This window comes from Carcharodon carcharias, chromosome 12, assembly GCF_017639515.1.
Source record: "Carcharodon carcharias isolate sCarCar2 chromosome 12, sCarCar2.pri, whole genome shotgun sequence".
In the NCBI taxonomy this organism is placed as follows: domain Eukaryota; kingdom Metazoa; phylum Chordata; class Chondrichthyes; order Lamniformes; family Lamnidae; genus Carcharodon; species Carcharodon carcharias.
Genome location: NC_054478.1, coordinates 17,141,344 through 17,169,312, shown reverse-complemented (window position 1 = coordinate 17,169,312; position 27,969 = coordinate 17,141,344). Strand labels below are relative to the sequence as shown.

General features: G+C 45.1%; 1 protein-coding gene across 1 annotated transcript; it reads left to right on the top strand.

The window, feature by feature from the left end:
* pnkd (PNKD metallo-beta-lactamase domain containing) lies at positions 1-27,214 on the top strand. Its single transcript, XM_041201839.1, has 9 exons — positions 1-170; positions 7,158-7,273; positions 9,353-9,465; positions 10,335-10,393; positions 12,274-12,366; positions 17,200-17,363; positions 21,975-22,061; positions 24,488-24,603; positions 25,565-27,214. The coding sequence occupies exons 1-9, from the start codon at positions 16-18 to the stop codon at positions 25,736-25,738; spliced, it is 1,077 nt and encodes a 358-aa protein (XP_041057773.1). The 5' UTR covers positions 1-15; the 3' UTR covers positions 25,739-27,214.
* Positions 27,215-27,969: the final 755 nt, after the last annotated feature.

Below are 27,969 nucleotides of genomic sequence, written 5' to 3'. Positions count from 1 at the left end.
TGCGCGTGCGCGGTGATGCTGGGCCTGGCTCTGGTTTGCGGCCTGGTGGGGCTGGGGATCGGGGCGCTGCTACTCATCGCACTGGGCAGGTCGGGCGTCGGGTTACGCCGCTGGCTGGGCTTTAGACGCTGGCTGATGGCTCGCACCGAGAAACCGCTTTTCCGGATTGCGTAAGTATACCGGCCGAGGGGCTGATGATGAGAATGATGGCGGGCGGTCCGGAGGAGGAGGGGAGCGGGCGGTAGGTGCGCGCAAGCGCGGGCCCGGGGTTAGCGAGCTGTCAATCAAGCGGGAGCTGTCAATCAATTCACCCCCGGCCCGGGGACCGCGCGAGCCACAATGTCTTGCAACCATTGCAAATATTGCCCCCCAGCCCCGAGCCTGTGGCAGCTGCTGTTGAAATGGGGAACTTCCTTTTTTTTGTTTGCCTCTCTCCTTTAATTTTATTTTTGGAAAAGTATACTTTTTGCACAAAATATCTGAAAGAACTTGACAAAACATTTCTAAACGGCCATCACAGAGAGTGCAATCAGATTCAACTTTTACACATGGTTCACGAGGTGCTTCAATACCATCAATGAATATTACAGTCGTTTCAACTTGGTCATTGCAGACTGTCAAAGACGACAGTGCAATGGTATTCCCTTCAATGAGTGCTCACCGGTCTCCTGGAGCCCTGCAGAGCACTTTGAGGCAATCCCTTCGTGCAGAGAGCATTCTAGACAAAACACCTTTTGCAGTGCAGGTACAGGTCTGTCCCAAGTGTGTGCATTCCGGGGCAGATGCCCCTCAGCTGGATTTTGCCTTAGGTTGGAAGTTCAATAGGGTGGGTGATGTTGATGTTGGCGTGGAGATAATTCTCCCCCTTTGATCTTCTAATATTGCTCAGGACAACAGATTACATTGCATACTTCTAAATGTCACAGCATTGTTCCAGCACAGGAGGAGGCCATTTGGCCCATCGTGTCTGCACCAGCTCTCCAAGTGAGCAAATCACTGTGACATTCTCCTGCCATCTCCCCATAACCCTGCACGCTTTTCCATTTCAGATAACATCTCCTTTTTGAATGCCTTAACTAAACCTGTCTGCACCACTCCCAGGCAGTGCATTCCACATCCTAACCACTCACTGCATAAAGGCCATAAGACATAGCAGCAGAAGTAGACCATTTGGCCCCTTGAGTCTGCTCTGCCATCAGTGAGACCACGGCTGATTTAAAAAGTTCTTTCTCCTATTGCTTTTGCCAGCTACTTTAAATCTGTATTCGTTGGTTCTCGATTCTTTCGTGAGTGGGCACAGTTTTTCCCTGTCTACTCTGTCCAGACCCCTCACGATTTTGGATACCTCTCTCAATTAATGCTTCCTCTCAGCCCCTTCTCTTCTCTAAGGAAAACAGTCCTAACTCCTCCAGTCTGTCTTCATATCTGAAGTTCCTCATCCCTGGAACCATTCTCGTGTATCTTTCCTGCACTCTTTCACAAAAGATGCCTTCACATCTTTCCTGAAGTGCAATGCCCAGAACTGGGCGCAGTTCTCCAGCTGAGGCTGAATTAGTGTCGTATACAAGTTCAAAGTAACCTCCTTGCTCTTGCACGCTTGTGAAAGAAAGGCAAGGCTTGCATTTCTGTATCTTTTTTCCTGACCTCAGAACCTGCCCCAAAGTGCTTTGCAGCCAATGGGGTATCTATTGAAGTGCAGTCATAGTTGTAATGTCAGAAACCCAGCAGCCAGTTTGTGCGCAGAATTTGTGCAACCTGATAATGAGCTTTTTTTTAACCAATGTTGAGTGAGGGATGGCAACTGGCCAAGGGCACTTGGGTGGGGTGGGAGGGGGGAAACGAACTCCCTGCTCTTCCCCAAAATAGTGGCTATAGAATCTTTTAACTGCACCTGAGAGGACCTCAGCTTAAAGTCTGGCCTGAAGACGGCACCTCTGACAGTGCAACGCTCCCTCAGTAGTGAGGCACTGAGAGTATCAGCTTGCACGTTGTATTCTGATCTCTGGAGCAGAACCTTCTGACTCTGAGGTGAGCGCACTGCCCACTGAGGCAATACTGACAGAGTGGTTTAATCTACTGTATCCCACGACAGCTACTGGGGAATTTAAATTCAGTTAATTAATACATTGGGATAAAACGCTGGTCTCATTATAATGATCAAAAAATCTGGATTTCCACATCCCAAGAATGAATTTAAAAAAAAAACTTTGCCCATTTCCAGACTTGCACCGTGTCCAGTTCACTTGTTACCACTGGGCATGTTGAACCTGAGTTGGCTCCTGGTCCAGCAAAACCTCAATTTTAAATTTTCACCCTTGTGTTCAAATCCCCCCCTATCTCTGTAATCTCCTCCAGCCCTACAAGAGTCAAAGCACTGCATTTCTTTAATTCTGGTCCCTCGTGCATTCCCGCATTCCCCCACTTCCCTTACCCTACTGTTGGAAACAGTGTTTTCAGTTGTCTGGGCCCAAGCTCTGGAATTCCCTCCCTAAATCTCTCCACCTTGCTTTCCTTCTTTAAGGCACTCCTTTAAAATCGATCTCTGATTGAGCTTTTGGTCCTCGTCGTGATGTCTGCTTAGTGACTTGGTGTCAAAGTTTGTTTCATAGCACTCCTGTGAAACAACTTGAGACATTTCTCTGTGTTAGAGGTGCTACATAAATGCAGATTGTTGTTATACCACAAAGACTGTCTCTTCCACCTTTGTAACAATGCACATGTCCCTACCTCAGTATTTCACCAATAAAAGTTGTCATTCCTGACTCAATTACTCCAGTGCTTTCTTGTCCTGTCTGTGATCCTTCACCCTCCTATATTCAACTCATCCATAATTCATTTCCCACCAAATTCTGTTTGACTATTACCTCACCCTCCTCAACTTCACTGACCTACATTGCCTCCCTGTCCTTGTGTTTAAATTTCTATATGACCGTGGCCCTCCCTATCTCTGGAAGCTATTCCAAATTTATGGACCCCGCCCCCTCTCCCCTGAACCCTCCATTCCTCTGACCCTGGCCTGTTGTGGCATTTCCTGCTCCTGTGTTTCTTCCCTTCTTCCTCAGTTCCCTGCCCGAAGGTCAGTCGGACACGTGGTGCCATGTCGTCCACTTCGGGCAGGGTGAGGAGGCAGGTCTCCAAAGCACCGCAGCCAGAACAGAGATGGAACCCCCATACTGCAGGCATCAGCCTGCTCCACACTGGCCATCCAACCACCTACGGCTGTGTATAAGTTAGACATAAGTGTAAGTTATGGTAATAGTTGTTAATGTAATATTAAACTGAAGCAGTGGTAGATTTTAGTAGGTAAACCAGTGAATGTCACAATGGCCTCCCAGTTCTCAGAAGTAATATATACTGTTTGCTGGTTTTCTGTGATTGGAAGATTCCAGGTGAGACTGGAAGCTCACGGCAACTGTCCTACTTATCAAACTCATTCGTTACTTGGTGAACATAACTTCAGCAAGAATTGTAATTGTTGGTTACACTTCAGCAGTACATCCCAAACCCACAACTTCTATCATCTAGAAGGACAAGGGCAGCAGACACATGGGGAACACCACCACCTGGAAGTTCCCCTCCCAGCCACTCACCATCCTGACTTGGAAATATATCGCCGTCCCTTCACTGTCGCTGGGTCACAATCCTGGAACTCCCTCCCTAACTGCACTGTGGGTGTATCATTCAATTAGATGCAGTGCACACCAACACTCTCTCTGGACATAACAGTGGAAAGTTTAATAAAATCTGCAAATGTTGGAAATTGAAATTAAAAGCTGGAACTACTCAGCTGTTCAGACAGATTAGCATTTCAGTTCTTCATCTGGTCTCATTCGGATGTGTTTGTGAGGTTGGAGTTGAGCTATGATGTAGGGTTATCGAAGTCCTGTCTGTGCCGCATGCTGACCCTGACTTGGAACACTTGATTCTTCTTGTTATTCAGTTGCAGATGTTCACATCGTAGGCAAGGCCAGCATTTATTGCCTATCCCTGATTGTCCTTGAGGAGATGGTGGAGAGACCTGTTCTTAAATACCATGGAATGGCTTGCAAGGTCACTTTAGATGGAAGTCAACCAACGTTGGAGTGGGTCTGGGGTCACATGTAGGCCAGGCTGGGTAAGGAGGGCCTATTTCCTTCCCTTAACGAGCATTACAGATCCAGATGAGTTTTACAATGTTACAGTGGTCTCATGATCATTAGTAATGAGACTATCACACAGTGCAGAAGAGGCCCTTTGGCCCATCGAGTCTGCACCGACATGTGAGAAACACCTGACCTACCTACCTAATCCCATTTACCAGCACTTGGCCCGTAGCCTTGAATGTTAAGACATGCCAAGTGCTCATCCAGATACTTTTTAAAGGATGTGAGGCAACCCACCTCCACCACCCTCCCAGGCAGCGCATTCCAGACTGTCACCACCCTCTGGGTAAAAAAGTTTTTCCTCACATCCCCCCCTAAACCTCCTGCCCCCCACCTTGAGCTTATGCCCCCTTGTGACTGACCCTTCAACTAAGGGGAACAGCTGCTCCCTATCCACCCTGTCCATGCCCCGCATAATCTTGTCCACCTCGATCAGGTCGCCCCTCAGTCTTTTCTGCTCCAACGAAAACAACCCAAGACTATCCAACCTCTCTTCAGAACTTAAATGTTTCATCCCAGGCAACATCCTGGTGTATCTCCTCTGCACCCCCTCCAGTGCAATCACATCCTTCCTATAATGTGGCAACCAGAACTGCACACAGTACTCCAGCTGTGGCCTCACTAAGGTTCTATACAACTCCAACATGACCTCCCTACTCTTGTAATCTATGCCTCAATTGATAAAGGCAAGTGTCCCATATGTCTTTTTCACCACCCCACTAACATGCCCCTCTGCCTTCAGAGATCTATGGACACACACGCCAAGGTCCCTTTGTTCCTCAGAACTTCCTAGTGTGATGCTGTTCATTGAATACTTCCTTGTCAAATTACTCCTTCCAAAGTGTATCACTAGGATTTTGTTGCAGATTTTATTTGATTATTTAAGTAATCTCCTCTCTGGGTCATTAGTCTAGGCTCTGGATTACTAATCCAGTAGCATTACTGCTATGTTACCATACGTTGCATGCTGGCAAATAGCCATTCATTGAATGGTTACAGCACAGAAGGAGGCCATTTGACCCATTGCGTCGGTGCTGGTCCTCTGAAGCAGCAATTCATCTAGTGCCATCCCCCTGCCTTTTCCTTATAGCCTTGCAGAATTTTCCTCATTAGTTAATGATCCAATTCCCTTTTGAAAGCCCCAATTGACCTTGCCTCCACCATGCTATCAGGCTGTGTATTCAAGATCCTAACCACTTGTTGCATGAAAAAGTTTTTCCTCATGTTGCCACTGCTTCGCTTGGTCCTCTGGTTCTTGATCCTTACACCAATGGGAAGCTTTTTTTGATCCTTTCATGGAATGTGAGTGTCACTGGCTAGGCCAGCATTTGCTGCCCATCCCCAATTGCCATTGAGAAGGTGCTCTTGAACTGCCTTCTTGAACTGCTGCAGTCAGTGTGGTGTAGATACACCCATAGTGCTGTTAGGAAGGGGGTTCCAGGATTTTGACCCAGCGACAGTGGAATAACGGCGATATATTTCAAAGCCAGGGTGGGGAGTGGTTTGGAGGGGAAATTGCAGGTGGTGGTGTTCCCACCTATCTGCTGCCCTTGTCCTTTTAGATGGTAGTGGTCCTGAGTTTGGAAGGTGGTGTCAAAGGAGGCTTGGTGAGTTTCAGCAGTGCATATTGTAGATGGTACACTCTGTGTGTCGGTGGTGGAGGGAGTGAATGTTTTGAGGTGGTGAATTAGGTGCCAATCAAGCAGGCTGCTTTATCCTGGATGGTTTTGAGCTTCTGGAATGTTGTTGGAGTTGCATTCATCCAGGCAAGTGGAGGGAATTCCTTCACACTCCTGACTTGTGCCTTGTAGAGGATGGACAGGCTTTGGGGTGTCAGGAGGTGAATTACTCTCTGCAGGATTCCCAGCCTCTGACCTGCTCTTGCAGCGTCAGTATTTGTGTGGCTGGTCCAGTCCAGTTTCTGGTGAGTGGTAACCCCCCAGGATGTTGACAGTGGGGGATTCAGTGATGGTAATGCCATTGAATATCAAGGGGCGATGATTGGATTCTCTCTTGTTGGAGATGGTCATTGCGTGGCACTTGTGTGGCGTGAATGTTACTTGCCACTTGTCAGCCAAAGCCTGGATATTGTCCAGGTCTTGCTGCATTTGGACATGGACTGCCTCAGTATCTGAGGAGTTGCGAATGGTGCTGAACCTTGTGCAATCATCAGTGAACACCCCCACTTTTGACCTTATAATGGAAGGAAGGTCATTGATGAATCAGCTCAAGGTGGTTGGACCTAATTTCTCCCTAACTACTTTGTCCAGACACCTCATGATTTTGAATGCCTCTATCAATCTTCTTTTCTCCAAGGAGAAAAGTCCCAACTTCTCCAATCTTTCTTAGTGACTGAAGTTTCTCGTCCCAGGAATGATACTCACCCTTCTCTAATGCCTTCATATCCTTGCTAAAGTCTGAGGCTGATCCAGTGTTTTATACAGGTTTAACATAACTTCCATGTATTTGCGCTCTGTGCCCCTATTAATGAAACCCCGGATGTTGTATGCTTTACTAACCTCTTTCAACTTGTCCTGCCACCTTCAATCATTTGTGTGCGTATACACCCAGGTTCCTCTGCTCCTGCACTGTATTGTCTCTCCCTGATTTTCCTACCAAAATGAGCCACTTCAGACTGCTCTCTAGTAGTCTTCTCCTGCCACTTGTCTGCCCATTCCACTGATCAGCCTAAGCCCTTTTGAAGTTCTGCACTATCCTCCTCATGGTTCACAATGCTTTCAAATTTCGTATCATCCAAACATTTTGAAACTGTGCCCTGTGCGCCAAGATCTGGATCACTAACATATATGAGGAAGGTCTGCAGTCCTAACATCGATCCCTGGGGAATTCCACTACAAACCCTCCCCCAGTCCAAGACTATCCATTCACTGTCATGTAGAGTTGACTCATTTGTACATAATTATTGCAAAGATAAACTTTTAATGTCACTCAAGTGTGATACTCCCTGTTTCTTTGCCATTCCCCACCTACTAATATGCAATGCTCTGTTTTCAGGTACACCCTGTATACAAGGACCAGGCTAGGGTACATCTTTCACAAGAAGCAATTGAAGAAGACCCGAGATTATTATCCCAGCGGCCATTCCGTTGTCTGCCCCAAGGTTATTAACGGTAAGTTCTCTGGTCGATCGAAGGAAGATTCCCATCCTACCCCAAACCTCCCTATCAACGGCTTTCTTAAAACCTTGCCAATTGGGTTTGGGGAAGTTTGCAAGATGGAGGTTTGGGGATCAACAGAAGTACACATTTAACCTGCTAATGGATCTGGTTTTATTACCATTGAGCCAAAGACAGAAGGCGGTGGGTTTAAGCGCCATTCCAAAGACCTGAGCATGTGGTCTAGTCCAGCACTTCCGTGCAGTACTGGTGGAGCACTGTGCTGCCTGAGGTGTCTCGCTGACCCCATCTGCCTGCCCAGCTGAGTGTAAAGAGATGGCATGTCTTCAAAGAAAGAACAGGTGAGTTGTGGCTGAGCAACTGAAACAGATGAACCGGTCACTCACCTTGTGTGCAAATTGGCTGCTGCGATTAGCAACAAAACAACAGTGACTACACTTCTGCAGTAACTTTTGACATTGTGAAGCTCTTTAGGACAAGCTGAAGGATAGAAAAGTGCTCTGTTAATGTGAATTCATTTTTTTATTATCCCAGCCTGAGAATTTTGAGAAGCTGCAGCACCATAAGAGAGTGCAGATTGGCTTGAACCTCCTGAAAAATCTTTAGGTTCTGTTGCACGTGTGTTTGAAGGCACAGTCGCTCCTGAAATAACCCACCCCTGACACTTGTTTTTATAGTTGTATGTGTACAAAAGAACCAGTTTACAGATGGGTGTTTCCACCCACTGAGAACAGTGACCAACCTGACAGGACCTATGGGTGAGGAAGGACTAAACCAACCAGTTTATCTCCCCCCCCAACCTGTCATGGCAGCTGCTTATCCTCTGAGTGTGAGTTCAAGTCACACTCCAAAGACTTGAGCAGAGAATCTCGACTGACATGCTAGTGCAGTCCTGAAGGAGTATCACTCCATCACAGGTGCTGCTTTTCAGCTGAGATTTTAAACTGAGGTTCTGTCGGGTAGATGTAAAAGATTCCATGGCCACTATTTCAAAAACAAATAGGAGAGTGCACACATGTGCCCTGTCCATTATTTATCCACTAATCCATTAAAAGCAGATTATCTGGCCATGTCATATTGGATTGCTTTGGCTTCTGCATTTTGTACATTACAACACACTTCAAATGTACCAAAGCGTACCTAAATGTACCTAAGTTGAAATTCTGATCCTGATCCCTTCTGAAAGCTGTGCAAATGTGAAGAGTGGGAGGAGGACTGCATGAGGTGTGAGATGGCTCTTGTCAGAACAGCGTGTTGTCAAATCTCATCGAGAGCAGCTGGAACCTGTGGAGCTATAACTCAGGCCCACGACAGCACCTACAGGAGGCGATGGGAGAAAATCTGCAATTATCTTAGAATCCCTGGTAATGGAGAGTCCAGTGTGTGTTTGCTATTCCCATCACCTCACTCACCCTTTCTCAGAAGGCACAATGAGAATTAAGATAGAAAATAGGGATTGGAAGTGACTCACTTCTGACTAGATGCTACTGTTCTGTTGATGAATATGAAAACCAAATTCATCGCAGTGACAAAAGAATATCCTGGTACCCTGCCCAATGTTATACCGTGACAGAGCTGTCCCCACCAGTACTGTACCCCAGTGTTATACAGTGACAGACCTGCTCCCACCAGTACTGTACCCCAGTGTTATACAGTGACAGACCTGCTCCCACCAGTACTGTACCCCAGTGTTATACAGTGACAGACCCGTCCCCACCAGTACTGTATGTACCCCAGTGTTATACAGTGACAGACCCGTCCCCACCAGTACTGTATGTACCCCAGTGTTATACAGTGACAGACCTGTCCCCACCAGTACTGTACGTACCCCAGTGTTATACAGTGACAGACCTGTCCCCACCAGTACTGTACCTGTGTATTATACCAGGACTGACCTGTTCCCACCAATACTGTACTCCACTGTTTGAATTGACGAAGCAGGTAAAGTTGGGCCGGAGAGAGTGAGGAAGGGTAGTGGGGGATGGCGGGGGTGGTCGTTGGGTGCGGATTGGGGAGTATGTGCTCAGCGGCTTCACCGTTTCTGCCCATGTGATTTGTCCATTTTGCCTTCAGGTGTGAAAATTCTTCCAGTCCCCATACTGACAGACAATTATGGGTACTTGATCATTGACTTAGACACAAACATTGCCGTCGCTGTTGATCCTTCTGATCCACTGATTGTCCAGGTAAGCTGCTCGTGTTCCCTGTATAAATGGATGTTGCCTCCTAGCCTGCTTCCTTAACCAGGCCACACACCTTCCCTGGTATAGCATGCAGGGTTAAAATCTGCCAGCAGGCTCTGGCCCCTGGTGCCATGCTGGGAGGTGTGTGGTATTAGGGACTAGAGTGCGTTCTTTCCCAGGCCCTGGGGAAGTAACTGGCTGCCTGCTCACTGTACATGAAGTAGGTTGTGTGAAGTTGATTCTGGATATTGGGTTGCATTAGGGGTTAGACCCTCACTTTTAATCATGGGTAATGGATATTTGAATCCAGGCTAAAGCAGTTGAGTGGTTCCTCAGTATCTGCTGACTAAAAATCCTGTGTGAAGTGTTTTGGGGAGGATCATCCAATCCCAGATTTACTCTGTATCTAAACCCGTGCTGTACCCTCTCTGGGAGTGTTTGATGGGGATAGTGTAGAGGGAGCTTTACTCTGTATCTAACCCCGTGCTGTGCCTGCCCTGGGAGTGTTTGATGGGGACAATGTAGAGGGAGCTTTACTCTGTATCTAACCCCGTGCTGTACCCTCTCTGGGAGTGTTTGATGGGGACAGTGTAGAGGGAGCTTTACTCTGTATCTAATCCCGTGCTGTACCTATCCTGGGAGTGTTTGATGGGGACAGTGTAGAGGGAGCTTTACTCTGTATCTAACCCCGTGCTGTACCTGTCCTGGGAGTGTTTGGGGACAATGTAGAGTGCAGAAGAAACTATTATTTAATTGGTTTCATGCTGATACGGGATTGGAAAAATGGACAAGTTGCCGGCACACATTTCATTGAGCTTACTAAGGCCCCAAAAGAAATAGACGATATAATGTGTTTTACTTTGACTCTTCAGGCATATCTTGAACAGGAGGGTGCGACTCTTGAAGCTATTCTCACAACACACAAACACTGGTGAGTTACGAGTTTCTGTCTAATTTTTATAGTCAGTTCAATATTCTGTGATTTTATTTCTTCATCCTGTCCTGAAGCAGTGATCTGTGTTGAGCTGCAGTCTGATAACCACATTAGCTTATTCATTGTTATGACTGATGCAGTTGGTGAAGCGAAATTATTTAAAAATCCCAGAGGGAAATTTTAAACAACTGTCATAACCTTTAATTTTAAGTGTTTGAGATGCAACCCTAAATTTAGGAATCAGACCGCCAGCTCTCGAGGTTTTACATTGAACTAAATGAAATGCTTTATTAATTTACACAAATTAAAATATGCATACACATGGTTACAAATTACTATCATAACTTTTAACAAATTCCTAAACTAATCTCCATTAAGTTAGCAGCAACCATAGACTTAACCAGACACCTGGCAAAGCATTTTCACCTTACAATTTCAAAATGAGGTTCTTTTCCCTTTGGTTCCTGTGGAGCCAGTTGGAGGCTTACAGCTGCTTTTTGATCTCACATTGCTTTTGCCCTGCACACCTGAAAACTATTGAAGTTATACCTACCAACACTGATTGAATGTTAATTCTCATTGTTATCAACAATCTCTGAACTGAACCTCTCTAACAATAAAACCCTTTTAATAGTACCAATTTTATTAGCAATATAAACATATGGCTTGGTATCTGCTGGATAGGTATCATTTTTCACCCCACTTCTTGAATGTCCTATTCAAAAAATGCAAATGCACATTACCTCTTTTACATATCAAAACTAGTACACGTCAAAGCACCCAGACTAGCTGGCTTTAATCTGATTTAGGCACACCCACAGACTAAACCTCTATTTTAAAATAAAAATATTTTCCAATAACATATACGTTAATAGCTGCTTGACAGCTATTGGACTGAAGAGGCATCACAACTGAGCCTGAGCTGTCCCCACAGGTCTGTTTTCTGGTAAAGGATTGCAGTGTGGAGATCAGAGTTAGATCCCCTCCTGACACCCTCACCAATAGATACTGAGGACAGTGCTGATCCAGTAGAAATCAGGTAATCTATGACACGCTGGGGACAAACACAGGACCATGTGGGCTGTTTGGGTTCGCACAGCAGCCTTTTCCCATTGGGAGAAGTGGGACATTCTTACTAATGAACCCTGGAATCTAATAGTTTTCTTAAAAATTGTAGTGCAATGGGTTCCCAAGCCATGGGTCGTGATGACTGATGGGGTCACGGGATGAGCAGTATGAGTTGAGAGCTTCGAGGTGACAATGGTGACTGTGGTGGGACAGTCCTGGCATCCATTCAGTTGCCCTTTGATATGCACATACAGGTTTTTATCTCTTTCTGTGAATCGAACAACACCACCTGAAAGACTTCATTCTGAAGATGTCATCAGTACTTGCAAAATAATCATTTAAAAAACCTTTGCTCCCTAGCTCTCTCCATTGCCACCACCAAAATGGAATAGCTCACAACCCTTGCAGCTCTTAAGCCCCTATCCCACCCCCACCCCCAAACTGGGTAGCTCCCAACCACATCCCCCAATCCCTGCTCCTCCCTCACCTCGGACAGCTCCTGACCCTGCTCTACACCCCCCCGCCCCCCCACCGCCACAGCTCCCTTCCACCCAATAGAATTGGATGTATTTTATGTTATTTCTTTTTCTCCCCCTTTTACTTTCTCTCTTTGCCGCTCTGCCTGTCATTTGCAAAGGAACAAGAGTAGGCTGCAATAGTCCCTCAAGTGAGATCATGGCTAATTTGCAACCAAATACCCGTCATTGTCCCATATTCCTTAATACCTTCTGTTAACAAACATTACCATACTCAGTTTAAACCTTAGTTTGATCTAGCTTGCTCCCTCTTTCTCTTTTTTGTTTCTGTAGGGATCACAGTGGTGGAAACAAGGTACTGAAGAAAATCTACAAATCTTGTAGAGTGTATGGTACCTCCAGAGATAACATTCCTGGACTCACAAAGTAAGTACTGTGTGGGTGTGTGTGCCTTCTGTGATCAGGAAGAGCACTGGGTGATGGCATCATTTGTGGAGTATAAAAGAAGCTTATTTTCTGTACAAAAGCAAAATATCGCGAATGCTGAAAATCTGAAATATAAAACAAAAAGACTGCTGGAAGAACTCAGCAGGTCAGGCAGCATCTCTGGAGAGGGAAACCGAGTTAAGGTTTCAGGTCCGCGATCTTTCATTGGTCATCTTGACCCTTGAAATGTCAGTTCTGTTTCTGTCCACAGATATTACCTTATTTTCTGCATCTAAGACAAGAGTGGTCCTGTTCAAGCTCCCGCGATGATATTGAAACCTTGTATATCCTATCCATTTGTAAAGTCCAGTTATTGTGACCTTCACAACATCGCCTGGCATTACCTGAAGAGTAATAATTTGCAGGGTTACAAGGAAAGGGCAGGGGTATGGGACTAGCTGAGTTGCTCTTGCAGAGAGCTGGCATGGATGTCACAGGCCGAAATGGCCTCCCTTTGAGCTGTAACCAACCCCCAGTACTGTCGCCTTTCATTCCTTCCCTCCGGGCTCCACTTAACCCGTCCCGTGCTTGTCTGAAACTTGGCCAGTCTAGTCAGTGTCACGTGTTATGTCCATCCCGCCCAGCCTTTGTTGACCTTTTCTTCTCCTCCCCAAACGTTGAAATGAAAACCCCAGTCGACAGATCTCTTTGTGACTTCAAACTTCCTTCAGCCATTGGTCTGCGACTGTCGGGGAACCTCCCACTTCCCTTCCACTCCTCTATCAGTCTCAATCTGGCTTTTCCCCCATAATTGAGAACTCCATCAAACCATTTCTCTGTGAAATGCCTTCCAGTGTTTGTTACGTGATCAGTAACTGCGCTGTAGAAATGCGCACTCTCTGTGAAGTCAATAAAATCAGGCATCCTGTTTGTTTTCATTTCCTCCTCTGAGGAGAAAGCAGTGACATGATTTATATAGCACTTTCCATGTCCTTGGGCTATTCCAAAGCGCTTCACAGCTAATGAATTATTTTTGATGTGCAGTCGTCGATTTGTAGATGAATAGGAAAACCAATTTACTGGCCGTGACCCACTTAATAGCAATGAGATGTGCAGCCAATTCATCTGTATTCATTGATGTTGGTTGAGGGTTATATGCTTTCCAGGAAGCAGAGGAGCTTGCAAGCTCTTCGTCAAATGGTAACATTGGAACAGAAGGAGGCCATTCGGCCCCTCAAGTCTGTTCCATCATTCATTTAGATTATGGTTGATTTGGAACTCTACTCTATTTTTCCACATTTGATTACAAGGGTGTCAAGGATTATGGGGGATGGACAGGAAAGTGGAGTCGAGGCCACAATCGGAACAACCATGATTTGTATTGAATGGTGGAGCAGGCTCAAGAGGCTGAATGTCCTACTCCTCCTAATTCTTATGCTGGATTCTTTAATGCCTGCCTTAACAGACTGCTGGCGCTTAGGTTCTGATCTGAAAGATGCCGTTTTCACCCATGGGCATTGCGCTGAAGTATTGGCTCAGGTTGTTTACTTGTGAAGGGGTGAGAGTAGCTGCCCTTGATACCGAGATATGAATGAGTTGAGTGTGGCACCCAGGAGCCCTGGTAAGCGTTGATTAGGATCAAGGGGAAAAGCCTCCAGAAGTTGGACTCATTCTTGATGCATATAATTTGGTCCTGGTTGTTAGAGGTCTAGGATATACTTGGGGCTTTCCCAGATGTATCCTCAACCTAACCATCTCCAGCTGCTTCATCGGTGACAACTGTCTTTAAGTCAGAAGTGGGTGAAGATGCCACAATGTTAAGCTATGTCTGCACTTCCTCCAAGAATGAAACAACCCATGCCAGCCTACAGCAGGAACTGAGCAAGCCCCGATATCTCTTCTGGCCTTTAACAGAACCATTAACATCAAATCCTCAGGTGTCACCGTTGACCAACAGTGTAACCGGGCAGCCATGTCAGTACCATGCCCATGAGCAGGACAGAAGCTGGTGACATGTCACATCACCCACTCGCCGACTCCTAAAAGACTCTGCGTCATTGAGGAGGCTTCGGCCACCAGTGTCTTAGGATACTCGCAATCTGTCTGTCCTGGCTGGCCTCTCATCTTCCATGCTTCCTAATCTTGAGCTCATCCAAAACTCTGCTGCCTATATCCTAACACAGACCAAGTCCCATTCATCCATCATCCCTCGTGCACACAAAGCTACATTGGCTCCCAGCACAGCAACATTTCAGTTTTAAAATTCACATCCATGTTTTTCAAATCCTTCCACGGCATCGCTTCTCCCTATCTCTGTTGCCCCCTCCAGCCATACACCACCCTCTCCCCCATTTCTTCCCCCGAGATCTCTGCCTATGATTCTGGCCTCGTGAGTATTCCCAGTTTTCCTTGCTCCACCATTGACGTCCATGCCTAGCTCCTAAGCTGTGAGCCCTGGCTTTCCTCCCTAACCATCTCCTTTACAACACACCTTAAAACCTTTTTACATGCTTTTAATCATTCTGCCCATGGGTCAGTGTCTAATTTTGCTTTACAATGCTCCTGTGAAGTGCCTTGGAACCATTTGTTATCTTAAAGGTGCTATATAAACATAAGTTGTTATTGTTGAGATCTATGGTGAAAGAACAAGGGGGAGTAGCACCAATTGAATGGCCCTTTCAAAGACCTGGCACAAGCAGGATGGGCCAAATGGCCACCTCCTGTACTGTGTGAATCCATGAATGAGCTTGAGTCCTACAGACATCTGAATCGGGAATGAAAACACCATTGCTGAGTCTGCTGTTCACCAAGCTGCATACGCTAAAACTCCCTTTATTTATAGAGGAAAGAATAAACAGGGTTACCTCAGCAGCCCAGTTCCAGAACACCTGATCTGCTGATCTTTGGCAGTGTCGGTACATGAATGGGACCCATGTATCGAGAGGCTCTGGCACCAGTGCAGTTTAAAAGCTCCCTGCCTTCTGAAAAGTTAGAAAAAAAAACTTGGATTTCTACAGCACCTTTCAGAACCTCAGAACATCTCAAAGCGGCTTTACAGGCAGTGGAGTACTTTTGAAGTATAGTCACAGTTGTAATGCAGGGAAACACAGCGTCTAACCTGCACACAGCAAGCTCCCACAAAACAGTAATGAAATAAATGACCAAATAATCCTTTGTAGATGTTGGTTGAGGGATACAAGTTATCCTAGAACAGAGGGGGAACCCCGCCCCCCCCCCCCCCCCCCCCCCCCCCCGTCTAGTGTTTGTGGGATCTTTTATGCCCACCTAAGAGGGCAAAGAGTGTCTTGGTTTAACGACTCATACCAGAGGTAGCATCTCTGACATTGCAGCACTCCCTCACTAGGTTACGTGCTCAAATCTCAAGTGTGGGTCTTGAATCCATGACCTTCCAACTCGCTGAAGCCATGGCTGATCTCCCGCCCTAAACATGGGCTTTCTGTTTTGGGCTCTGACAGGATGTGCGTTCTCCGTGTTTGCTGGTTTTAGACAACGTGTCTGACCTTAACTGGGGCTGGTGTTCTGGCTTGGGCATTTCAATTCCTCTTTATAATTGATCTTTTCTTTTAGGCTGAATGCCCTGGGGAGGTTATACACAGAGCGCCCTTTTGTAACTAAACATTACATTCTAATGTGGGGAGAGGGAGAATTAAATCTTTCCATTCTCCCATGCCCCTGCGAAAACTCCCTCCCCCCACCACCTACTCCAAAATTGAGTGCACTGGATGCCATTAAGCAACTAGCTTTCAATCTGGCATTTTGAAGGTTCCAGCGGGAGGGAGTTGTAATCTGTCCAAAAATGTGTTTTATCATCAGCTCTTGTATTTTTTTGTTGCCAAAGTTTCAACCCATGTATTGTCCTGCCAGCATTGTTTTAAATTGGGTGTTTCATTCGCCTCATCATTTTAAAAACTGACTCTCCCACATGACTTATTGAACCTGCCTCTCTGGTTTCTTTCAGTCAGAGTTTCCACACACACTCTTTTATTAATTAATTGTTTGTATACTGAGAAACCAAGGCCTACAGTGCAAACACTATGCTCAGAAACAGGATAGAACACACAGTTAATTCAAGCTAGAAGATGTCATAAGATGTCTTGGGCTTTGTTACGAATGAGACTGGGGAAAGTTTTTGGTGGGGGTTGGGGGGTGGAAAGATTGTTTTACTTGTGTAAAGGAAGGTTTGTATCAGTAATAGTGACCGTGAAACAACCAGACTGGCATAAAACCCATCTGGCTCATCAATGTCCTTTAGAGAAGGAAATCTGCTGTCCTTATCCAGTCTAGCCTATACATGACTCCAGACTGACAACAACTACCCTCTGAAATGGCCCAGCAAGCCACTCGGTTGTATTCAAGAAGGTAGCTCACCGCTACCTTGATTGAATTGAGGGCATTGAGGGATGGGCAGTAAATACTGGTCTCGCCATGAATGGCTAAAGAAGATCTCCAGCATCCTCACCCTGCCAAGCCCCTGCTTTTGGCCGCCAGACATGTCAATCCACCTTCCCATCTTCGCTGTTAGATGTATACACACCCCATGCTATTTCTCCTGGGCAATGGGGGGAGAAAATTCCAGAGTTCTGCTACCTTTTGTGTGCAGAAGTGCTTGCTGACATCACCTCTTGAACGGCCTGTCTCTAACCCTAACCTTTGTTTTGGACCCTCACCCTCCCCAATCAAGAGGAAACTAGATTGGTTTTGAATGAGTCGAGTGGCTTGTGTCTCCTGGGGTCAGCAGCATAAGTGGTGGGGGTGATTGTGTTGTACTGCAGGTTAAGATTAACACCAGATGCTTTTCCTCCTGCTGTTCAGCCCCATTCTGGATAAAGAGACAATCGAAATGGGAAACCTGAGGTTTCAGGTGTTCTTAACCCCGGGCCACACGGTGGGTCATGTGATCTATGTCCTGGCAGGGAACCCTCCTGACAGTCCCGCTTGCCTCTTCTCCGGAGACTTGATCTTCCTCTCCGGCTGCGGTAAGTACCAGCTCCGTGAGGCACCACGCTTTCTGCAATCGAGTCACGAGGTCTGCACGAGAGTTCTTTTTGTTTAAAATCAATTGAAATTAATTACATAGTATTTTACAGCACAGAAACAGACAATTCGCCCCACCAGGTCCATACTGGAGTTAATGCTCCATCCACCCCTCTTCACCTCACCCTATTTACAGATCCTTCTATTCCTTTTTTCCCTCGTGTGTTTATCCAGCTTCTCCATAAATCTATCTACACTATTCATCTCAATTACTCCCTGTGGTAGTGAGTTCCACATTCTTCCACTCTCTGGATAAAGAAGTTTCTCCTGAATTCTCTTTTGGATTTTTAGTGATTATCTTACTTATGGCCTTTTGGATAATCCCGTGAGTGGAAACATCCTTAGTATCCACTGTGTCAAACCCGTTCACAATCTTAAGACTTCTATCAAGTCACCCCTGGCCCTGTCTGGTTATAAAATCTTGATTCTGGTTTCATCCTTTGTCAATCTGTCAGTGGTCACATTCTTCTGACTCCATCCATTGGCTAAATGTTTGAAGGCACATCTGATGAAGTGTTGCTGCAGGGAGCCCCAGCTTTGATCTCCAGACTATGCTGGATTAACTGATTCTCTGGTAGGCCGACAGTTAGAAGGTTAACTGGGATGGGGATGTGGCGGGGTTGGGAGGGTAGTCGGGGGAATTGACCAGAGTCCCTGCTTCTTATTGCTGCTCAGTGTTGCTGCAGGTTAAGTCAGGCTCACACAACCAGCACACCCCACCTCTCCTCCACACCCACCCCCAAAATCGAACAGCCAGACTCTCTGAGACAAGACTGTTTGACAGGGTGATGGGGGTGGAACAGGAGAGATCAGTACAGCCAGCATCCATGAAGCCACAGGATCGACTGGTGCCGTTGAGGTGTGATGGGGGAGAACAAGAAGTGTTGGACGGGCAAAAGGTCAACTGATCCATCTGGCCTGTCCCGTTTGCAGTTGTGTAACCAAGATCACCTCGACCCATTGGGTGCCATCGGATCTCCTGGGAGAGGTGGACAGCAAATCCCAAGGCGAGTTCATCTCCAATCCCTGCAGGTGAATAATTGGCAAAAGTGTAGGGTTTTACTCTATTTTGTGCTTGAAAGAATTGGTAAGCTTGGATGAACGTAGGAGTGTGATGCAAGTCACCCCCAGCTGGCTGAACATTGCATTGCAAATACGGCCATTTGGTGAAGCAAGTGTTTCGTTTTAAAATTTGATTGCAGCTTGCAAGAATGAGGCTGAATAGGTTTAGCTGTTCCCTTTTTGGACTGGAGATGTTGAGTGGCATTGCAGGAACAGAAATCCCATCATTAACCAGTTCCTGGCTTTGTTGAGTATTAGCCCTACAGGTTTAATGGGCATTGGATGTGCAAATGCAGCAGTTTCCTCAATCTCCTGGCGAGGTTGAAGACGAGCTGCCATTTTTGCCAAGCTAACAGTGGAGCTGGGCAACTCATCCGGTAACTTGTGGCAATTCGCAACTGGCAGGGTGTCCCTCCCTTGCCATAAGCTGCAGGGAGATAGTGGCCCAATGGTAATGTCACTGGACTAGAAATCGAGAGCCCCAGGCTAATTATCTGGGGTAAAGGCAAAATACTGCAGATGCTGGAAATCTGAAACAAAGACAAAAAATGCTGGAAAAACTCAGCAGGTCTGACAGCATCTGTGGAGAGAAAGACAGAGTTAACGCTTCAAGTGCGTGTGAATCTTCTTCAGAGCTGGGAGGTGTGGGTTCAAATCCCACCACAGCAGCTGGTGGAATTTAAATTCAATTAATAAGTCTGGAATTGAAAGCTGGTCTTAGTAAATGTGACCACAGTAGCTATCATTGAGCGTTGTAAAAACCCATCTGGTTCACGAGTGTCCTTTTGGGAAAGGAAATCTGCCATTCTTACCAGGCCTGGCCGACATGTGACTGCAGACCCACAACAATGTGGTTAACTACCCTCTGAAATGTTAAGTTGAGTGGCAATCAGGGATGGGCAACAAATGCTGGCTTTACCAGCGACACCCACAACCTGCTAGGCAATGTACAGATTAATGACGGTGAGCCGTTAAGTGTATTGGTTTGGCACAAAATCTGGGCTTTGGATACCAACAATGACTAACAGAAAAGACCCCCGACTCCACCCAGCTTGTCCCACACAATGATTATATCTTGTGCGTCATAATATATACGCTCTCCACCTAACCCAAAACCATGTGATCTGCTGGATGTTCTATTCCAAGTAGACAGCTCTATCCTCCATCACCTGTTGAAGGTGCCTTGATACACTGCACAAATTCACCAAGGCTCCTTTGACAACACCTTTCAAACCCATGACCACTACCACTAGAGGTACAAGGGCAGCAGATAGATGCAAACACCACCACCTGGAAGTTCCCCCTCCAAGTTGCTCACCATCTGACTTGGAAATATATCACCGGTCCATCACTGTCGCTGGGTCAAAATCCTGGAACTCCCTTCCTAACAGCACTGTGGATGTACCTACACCACATGGACTGTAGGTCCCTTACAGTCAGAAACAAGGGACTTTATAATGGGGAACAAAGAAATGGCTGACCAACTAAATACATACTTTGGTTCTGTCTTCACAAAGGAGGACACAAATAACATACCAGAAATGTTGGGGAGCACCGGGTTTAGTGAGAGGGAGGAACTGAAAGAAATCAGTGTTAGTAGGGAAATGGTGTTGGGAAATTGATGGGATTGAAGGCCGATAAATCCCCAGGGCCTGATGATCTACATCCCAGAGTACTTAAGGAGGTGGCCCTAGAAATAGTGGATGCATTGCTGGTCATCTTCTGATATTCTATAGACTCTGGAACAGTTCCTACAGATTGGAGGGTAGCTAATGTAACCCTACTATTTAAAAAGGGAGGTAGAGAGAAAACAGGGAATTATAGACCAGTCAGCCTGACGTCGGTAGTGGGGAAAATTCTAGAGTCCATTAGAAACGATTTAATAGCTGAGCACTTGGAAAACAGTGGCAGAATCAGACAGAGTCAGCATGGATTTACAAAAGGGAAATCACGCTTGACAAATCTACTGGAATTTTTCGAGAATGTAACTAGTAGAGTTAATATGGGGGATGTGGTTTATTTGGACTTTCAGAAGGCTTTCGACAAAGTCCCACACAAGAGATTAGCGTGTAAAATTAAAGTGCATGGGATTGGGGGTAGTGTATTGAGATGGATAGAAAACTGGTTGGCAGACAGGAAACAAAGAGTAGGAATAAACGGGTCTTTTTCTAAATGGCAGGCAGTGACTATGGGGTACCGCAGGGATCGGTGCTGGGACCCCCAGCTATTCACAATATATATTAATGATTTAGATCAGGGAACTAAATGTAATATCTCCACATTTGCAGTTGACACGAAGCTGGGTGGGAGGGTGAGCTGTGAGGAGGATGTAGAGATGCTTCAGTGTGATTTGACAAGCTGAGTAAGTAGGCAAATGCATGGCAGATGCAGTATAATGTGGATAAATGTGAGGTTATCCACTTTGGTAGCAAAATCAGGAAGGTAGATTATTATCTGAATGGCTATAAATTGAGGGAGGGGAATGTGCAATGAGACCTGGGTGTCCTTGTACACCAGTCGCTGAAGGTAAGTGTGCAGGTGCAGCAGGCGGTAAAGAAGGCAAATGATATGTTGGCCTTCATAGCCAGAGGATTCGAGTACAGGAGCAGGGATTATATGCTGCAATTATACAGGGCCTATACAGGAAAAAGACCCTGGAATATCATGTGCAATTTTGGTCTCCTTATCTGAGGAAGGATGTTCTTGTTATAGTGGGAATGCAGCGAAGGTTTACCAGACTGATTCCTGGGATGGCGGGACTGACATATGAGGAGAGATTGAGTCGGTTAGGATCATATTCGCTGGAGTTCAGAAGGGGGGGGGGGGGTAGATCTCATAGAAACCTATAAATTTCTAACAGGATAGATGCAGGAAGGATGTTCCTGATGGTGGGATAGTCCAGAACCAGGGATCATAGTATGAGGATACAAAGTAGACCATTTAGGACTGAGATGGGGAGAAATTTCTTCATCCACAGAGTGGTGACCCTATGGTATTCGCTACCACAGAAAGTAGTTGAGGCCAAAACATTGTATGTTTTCAAGAAGGAGTTAGATATAGCTCTTGGGGTGAAAGGGATCAAAAGAAATGGGGAGAAAACGGGAGCAGGCTATTGAGTTGGATGATCCTAATGAAAAGCGGAGCGGCTTCGAAGGGCTGAATGGCCTACTCCTATTTTCTATGATCTATTCCCTTTATAACCTTTTAAAACTACATCAAATCACTCCCTAAGTGTACGCTTCTCTAAAGTGTATTGAGTCCCAGCTCTTTAAGCGTATCTTGATAATCACGATGGTTTATGCTGGGAAATAGTTTAGTGCTAGTCAGCACTGTTCCCAGATCCTTAATATCACCCACTATGTGACAAGGCCAACCGTTGGACATTGCTTTCCAACCAGGGCTGACCAAGGTCTTGTATATGTGTCAGCGTCATCTCTGCTGCTGTTGTCTTGTGAAGCTCACTTGCTGTTGTGTGCTTTCTTTAAACATAGGTCGGATTTTCGAGGGGAGCTCCTCATTGATGCTGTCCTCGCTGGACATTGTGGCCTCACTCGGAGATGAGACATTGCTATGGCCAGGTAAATAGAACTAAAAGAGCTGGACCCGATGGAACTGCACTGGGTTCACTGGTTTCAACCGAGGACGGTGTTGCTGTTGGGGGTAAGGTTGGCCTACAATAACAATAACTTGCATTTATGTAGCGCTTTTAATGTATGTTATGACATAGCGGACGGTAAATGCTGAGCTGCTCAATTCCTGGAGGGAAACTTGCAAAACAGTTGTGGCAGCTGTTTCAATTTGTATTTTTATTTTGAGATGCATGTTTTGAATTCAAGAGTAATAAGTCCACCGATTCGCAGAGGTTTTTTTTACAAAACTAAATTAAACATTTATTAATAAAAGACATTATTTTAAGCACATACATAGATCTACAAATTACTACTATGATAAGTTCTAGCTCCCCTAAATAATCTGACTCCCAGTTACACCTCCGTTAAGGCAACAGTAAAACAACATAGGTTTCAAAAGACCCAGGCAAAACACACAATACCCTGGACAGTAATATTTAAAATTAATTCTCTTAGCTTCAGTTCCTGGAGACAGGAGCTTGATACATAGAGGCTGGAGCTTCCCACACTGTTAGATCTTAGAATGCCTTCTCCTTACACACAACCTCATCACCTTTATACAGGTTTCTCTCTTTTTAATGTAAATGCCATTGTTCCAGTATGTCTGTGCAACTTTACTTTTTCCATGATATAAATCTTTCATGGCACTCATACTACCAATAATCTTTGGGGAAAAATAAGCACACTGTTTGGCTTAGCTTCTGTTAGCTAGGTATAACACCTTCTCTTTGAAATTCATGATTCTGGGTTTATCTCACAATGTTCCTCACATTCTAAAACCTCAGCCATGTTTATGTAATTAGCATTTCAATCCTGGTTTCCCTTCTGATACATCAAAGCACCCTGACCAGCTGCCTGTAATTCAATTAAACACCCCCCCACCACACACACACACACACACACACACACACACACACACATACACACAGGGAAACAAATCCAAGCCCCACTATTATTAACCTATCTTTACAATTAATCACAATAATATTATAAAAATTATTATATTTTCATGACAGGTAGTAAAGCTTCAGAGGGGGAGAATTATCGGCCAAAATTGGACACCTAGCAAGTATGGCCCAACACAAATAGAAGTTTTGGTTTTTAATATTCGTTTGGTAGTACAGAACTTGACCATTGCTGGAAAAAGAAAAGGGATGTTGAAGCTTTTTGTCTTGCACTCATCAGGACACTTTGCAGGAATACCAATATAAGGGGAAAAGAACATTTATCCTGTAGGTGAAGAGAGCGCTGATTGGTTTTTTAAGTCTGGTTGTCTTTGAATTGTGCATATCATTGTGGGTTTTCATTTAACATAAGTGTGACATTTTCTATATTTGTAACATTCGCTTATTTTTAAACAATGTTCTTGATTAAAACTGATGTTACTCGATTAATCTGGGCTTTCTGGTAATCCAGGTTTTTTTTTTCCCTGCCACCTCCCCCCTAACTTCATACCGTTTCGTTTTTGGAAATCCTCCTGTGAAAATGCTGGCCTTTAATGTGGACAGTAGAATGTCAGGAGGCTGTTCAGACCACCAGTCTACAATGGGGAGGGGTGGGTGGGTGGGGGGTTTGGAAAAGCTGCCATTTACCATCCATATCAATGCTGCAAGATGGCAGGCGTAAAGACAGAATTATCCTCCGCTATACTCGGAGGGACACATTCCATCAAATTCGATGGCATTCACCCCTGCACTCCCCCACTGCTTGCACTCCTGCCATTCGTATCTGCTGCACCACAGGTTAGACCTTTCCGCTCGGCCAGCACAGGCAAGGAGCAAGGTTTATATGTTCAAACTTGAGGATTACTGAGCCGAATTCTGGGCACTTTTTAATGCCACATTTAAGAGAGAATTTTTTTTTTTTCTCCTTTTTGATCTGTTGACCCACACACAACCCATGAATTTAGGGGTTAGATGCAGAGTTAATGCTCCCTCTACACTGTCCCCATCAAATGCTCCAATGGCAGGTACAGCATGGGGTAAAGCTCCCTCTGCACCTTCCCCATCAAACACACTTTGGTGGAAATTAGTACATAACTGGCTTCAATTATTTTTGAATACAACAGAGGAAAAATACTTGTGCAGTCATTTCTCTCTTGTTTCCTTGGCTCATGTAGGAGCCCTTGGTGTCTTCTGTCATTAATTAGCAAAAGTCTTGTGGGTAGTGATCATTCTCAGTATTCAAAGGTAGGATTTATCCACTGGTGAGTTAACAGCTCCTTCTAAGATGTCAGTCCTTTGCAGTGAAACCAGAGCAAGCCATTTGTAAATGTAATCTTAGAGATGGTTTTGCTGTGTCAAAAGGATGTAGTTTGTCTGCAAGAGTGCTTACTATCCCGCGTGATTAAGAATTGTTCACTCTTCCATCTGCAGGTCACGAATATGCACAAGATAACTTGATGTTTGCTGCTTCAGTTGAACCGAACAATCTTGCTATCTTCAACAAACTCGACTGGGTACTACACCAGAGGCATGAGAAGCATTGCACAGTGAGTAAAACACCTTTGCATTGGCTTGTTTCTGTACTGTGGATTCACTCAGCCCAGCTGCTCTCTGTCAGCGTGTATGTTGCATTCAAGCCTCCTCCCAGCCTATCCTTCTATTCCTCTCTCCCTCGTGTTTATGTAGCTTCCCCTTAAATGCGTCTCTGCTATTCCCTTCAACCACTCCGTGATAGTGAGTTCCACATTCTCCCCACTCTCTGGGCAAACTTATTTTGAGCCGGGAGATGGGGGGTGTTGTGGTGCTGGAGGGAGTTGGTGGATTGCCTTCCATAGCCACAGAGTTTAAGTATCCCACTGAAATGTGAAGCCAGTATTCAGAGCCAGATCCCTGGTTCCTGCTCCCCGCACAGGATTGAGCTCTGCAGCTTCTGATTCAATGCGAGAAGCTAATGGGTAAACCAAAAGTTGACATTAAAGCTGCCTTTTCTTTTCCAGCTGCTGACTGACTTCCCTATTGCTGTAACCTCCTGAAGACCTACACCCATCCAAGATCCCTGCACTCCTCTAACTCTGGCCTCTATTGCATCCGCAATTTTAATTTCTCCACTATTGGCAACTAGCTGTCTGGGCCCCAAGCTCTGGAATTCTCTCTCTGACTCTACCTCTCTATCCTCCTTTTAAGATGCTTCTTAAAACTCACCTCACTTGGTCACCTCTTTGTTTCTGCCTTCCCTGCCCTGTATCCAACCATGCTCTGCCCGGGTGCTGGAAACGCTACCTCTGTTGTTCCATCGTCACCCTCCAATATGACATTTATGTGTCAATACTAAATGCATGAGACTGAAAATTGTGGAGATGTTCGACCAGAGAAGACATTGCACTTTGGCCCAATTCTGTCCCTGGTGTTTGGTACATGTGTTTTTTTCCTTAATGATTGTCACGGGAATATGAAAAGGAACGAGAAACCATTTCATTCTTTGAACTCACTCTCTTTGTCTTGCTGTAGTGCCCGTCGACAATAGGGGAAGAGAAAGAGTACAATCCATTTTTGCGAACTCACTCCAGCGATTTGCATGATGCCCTTGAGATCGAGCGGAAACTTGACGAAGACTTGACTTCTTTCAGATCCAGGGTCCTGGAGGAGGTCCGCAAGCGTAAAGATATTTTCAATTATAGATAGCATTTGGAAGAGATTCCTGTTTTCCTTCTGCAATCTCTTTCCTCTTCAAAATGTATGTCCTCCCTTTCTGTTTCCTTCCCTTCCTCTCCTCCTCTTTCTCTCAATCCCCACTCTTGCGTTCTGTCCCTCCACCCCCCCCCCATATCCCACTCACCCACCCTTTGCTTGTTCTGTTGACGCTCGCTTTCTTTCTCTCTCTCTCTCTCTCTCTTTGTCTTCCACGCTCTATATTCCTCTTGGTACAGGAAACTTTAACAACATGCAACTAAGAATCAAATGGAAACTTGAGCAAAGACCAACCCAGATGATTGCATGAAACCCAAAGCCACTCATCCATCAGCACTTCATTGCAATATTTAAACCAGATGGATTTTGATAAATGTACTTTTGTGATCGATTAACCTTGTTGATTGATCAGTCAGGGAACTTTTGCTGCCACATCATTCCCTCTACAGTGTAAATATGAATTCTACCAAATTTTTATGTGATGTATTGTAAGATCAGATGCGTGTGTATAAGTTGTCTTTTTCATGGTGGCTAATCAGAACTTTATTCCCCAAAAATAATGAGTCACGCTAATGTAAAAGTCGCTCTTCCTTTATTTATAGATCACCAAAAGCAAACAAACTTCCACGATGGTACGAGGAATGTCCAAAATATGTTTTACATGAAGCCTTTAGCACTAGAAATGCAAATACAGGATTTACTTGCCACTGTTTGCTGTTTTTTTTTAGCCAAGTCAGGATGGGTATAGAGGCAACACCAAGCAAAGTCAATTTTTAAAAATCTCATCTGTTTGCTGTAAGGTTCGAACTAACATGAATTTCTAGTTTCCACAGATCGGAACACCAAGTTGCTGCTTGTTTGGCACTGAATTGATGTTTGGAGCAGAATAGAGGAAGCTTTACTCTGTATCTAACCTGTGCTGTACCTCCCTCAGGAGTTTGGGACAATGTAAAGGGAGCTTTAGAAAGCTGTACCTACTTTGGGAGTGTTCAGGACACTGGATGCCTGAAATGGAAATGGTTCCAGCCCCAGCACTAACACCCTTCGCTCGTCTGCACAAACATAATAAGCAAAATGTAGCATGCGTTGGATCGCATTTTGTTTAAGAGAATAGGACTTCTTCCAGTATAGGTACTTGTTTCCAAATTTCACTTGAACTTCAGAGGCAGGAAGGCAATGCTTCATGTCATGTTATGCCCTCTGCATCAGGATGGTTCTCTCTCTACTTACCCTGGAATAGCGAGACATTAACAGGGCTCGTTCTCCCACACAGCGGCGATTTGGTTTTGGAATCACAGTAGAGGCCTCTGGGTATAAATAAGTTTTATTCACTGGAACTGAACATAACATCACTGCTGCAAATTCAGGTGTAAAGTTTTTGAATATTACTTTGCATGTCAGATCTTTAATGTACTCCAGTGATCATGTCCTGTCAAATTTCTATTAAAAATAAATATCATCTTGTATTTAGCCATCCTCTGTCACATTTCATTGTATCAAGTGCATTGAGAGAAAGAAAGTCAAATTGTTCCACAATGACATAGAAGGGGAAATTTTACTAGCCTCTGCCAAGCAACAACAGAAATTGATCTTTAATGTTGTTGAAAAGAGAGACATATTGCCAAAGACTTGCATCTTGCACTCCAAGACAAATGCAAGAATGCCAAATTTGAAATAATTGCAACAGTTTATACTACAGGGGAAAAGGGTGCTGATTGGTTGGCAAGTTGACTTTGGCTGAGACGGTGCCATAGAGAAAGGAACAGGGAAGTACAGGCTTCCCAAGCTCCTGGGTAATTCAAAAAAGATGTAAGTTTTGAACATAATCCTTTTGTTTGCAGAGAAAGGGCCGCTGCATATGGATGTATATCTCTGCTAGCAAGTGTAAATGAGCCACATTACAAGCTTGACGGATTATCTTAAATTTGTTGTTGGTGTAGCTGTTGGCGTACTCAGGATTGTTCAGCAAGTGCTGCCCAATTGTGGAATCACATCTGACAGTGGCCATTTTGTTTTGGGAGTCTACTGTTGTGATCATTTGAAATTTGTCATTTTGGTGTTTGTCCTGATGAGTGCAAGACGAAAAGCTTCAGGACCATGTCTCTCTTTTCAGCAATATTCAAGTTCTGTACTGCTAACAAATTGATCTGTCTTTAATTGACTCTGGGATTTCCACTACTTGACTGAGACAAACCATGTCATGCCCAACCACACCTTGGCAAAGA

Coding starts and splice junctions, on each gene's coding strand:
- pnkd (XM_041201839.1), top strand. CDS start 16: ATGCTGGGCCTGGCTCTGGTTTGCGGCCTGGTGGGGCTGGGGATCGGG. Junction 7,274..9,352: donor CTGCCCCAAGGTTATTAACG/GTAAGTTCTCTG, acceptor TTTTGCCTTCAG/GTGTGAAAATTCTTCCAGTC. Junction 9,466..10,334: donor CTGATCCACTGATTGTCCAG/GTAAGCTGCTCG, acceptor TTGACTCTTCAG/GCATATCTTGAACAGGAGGG.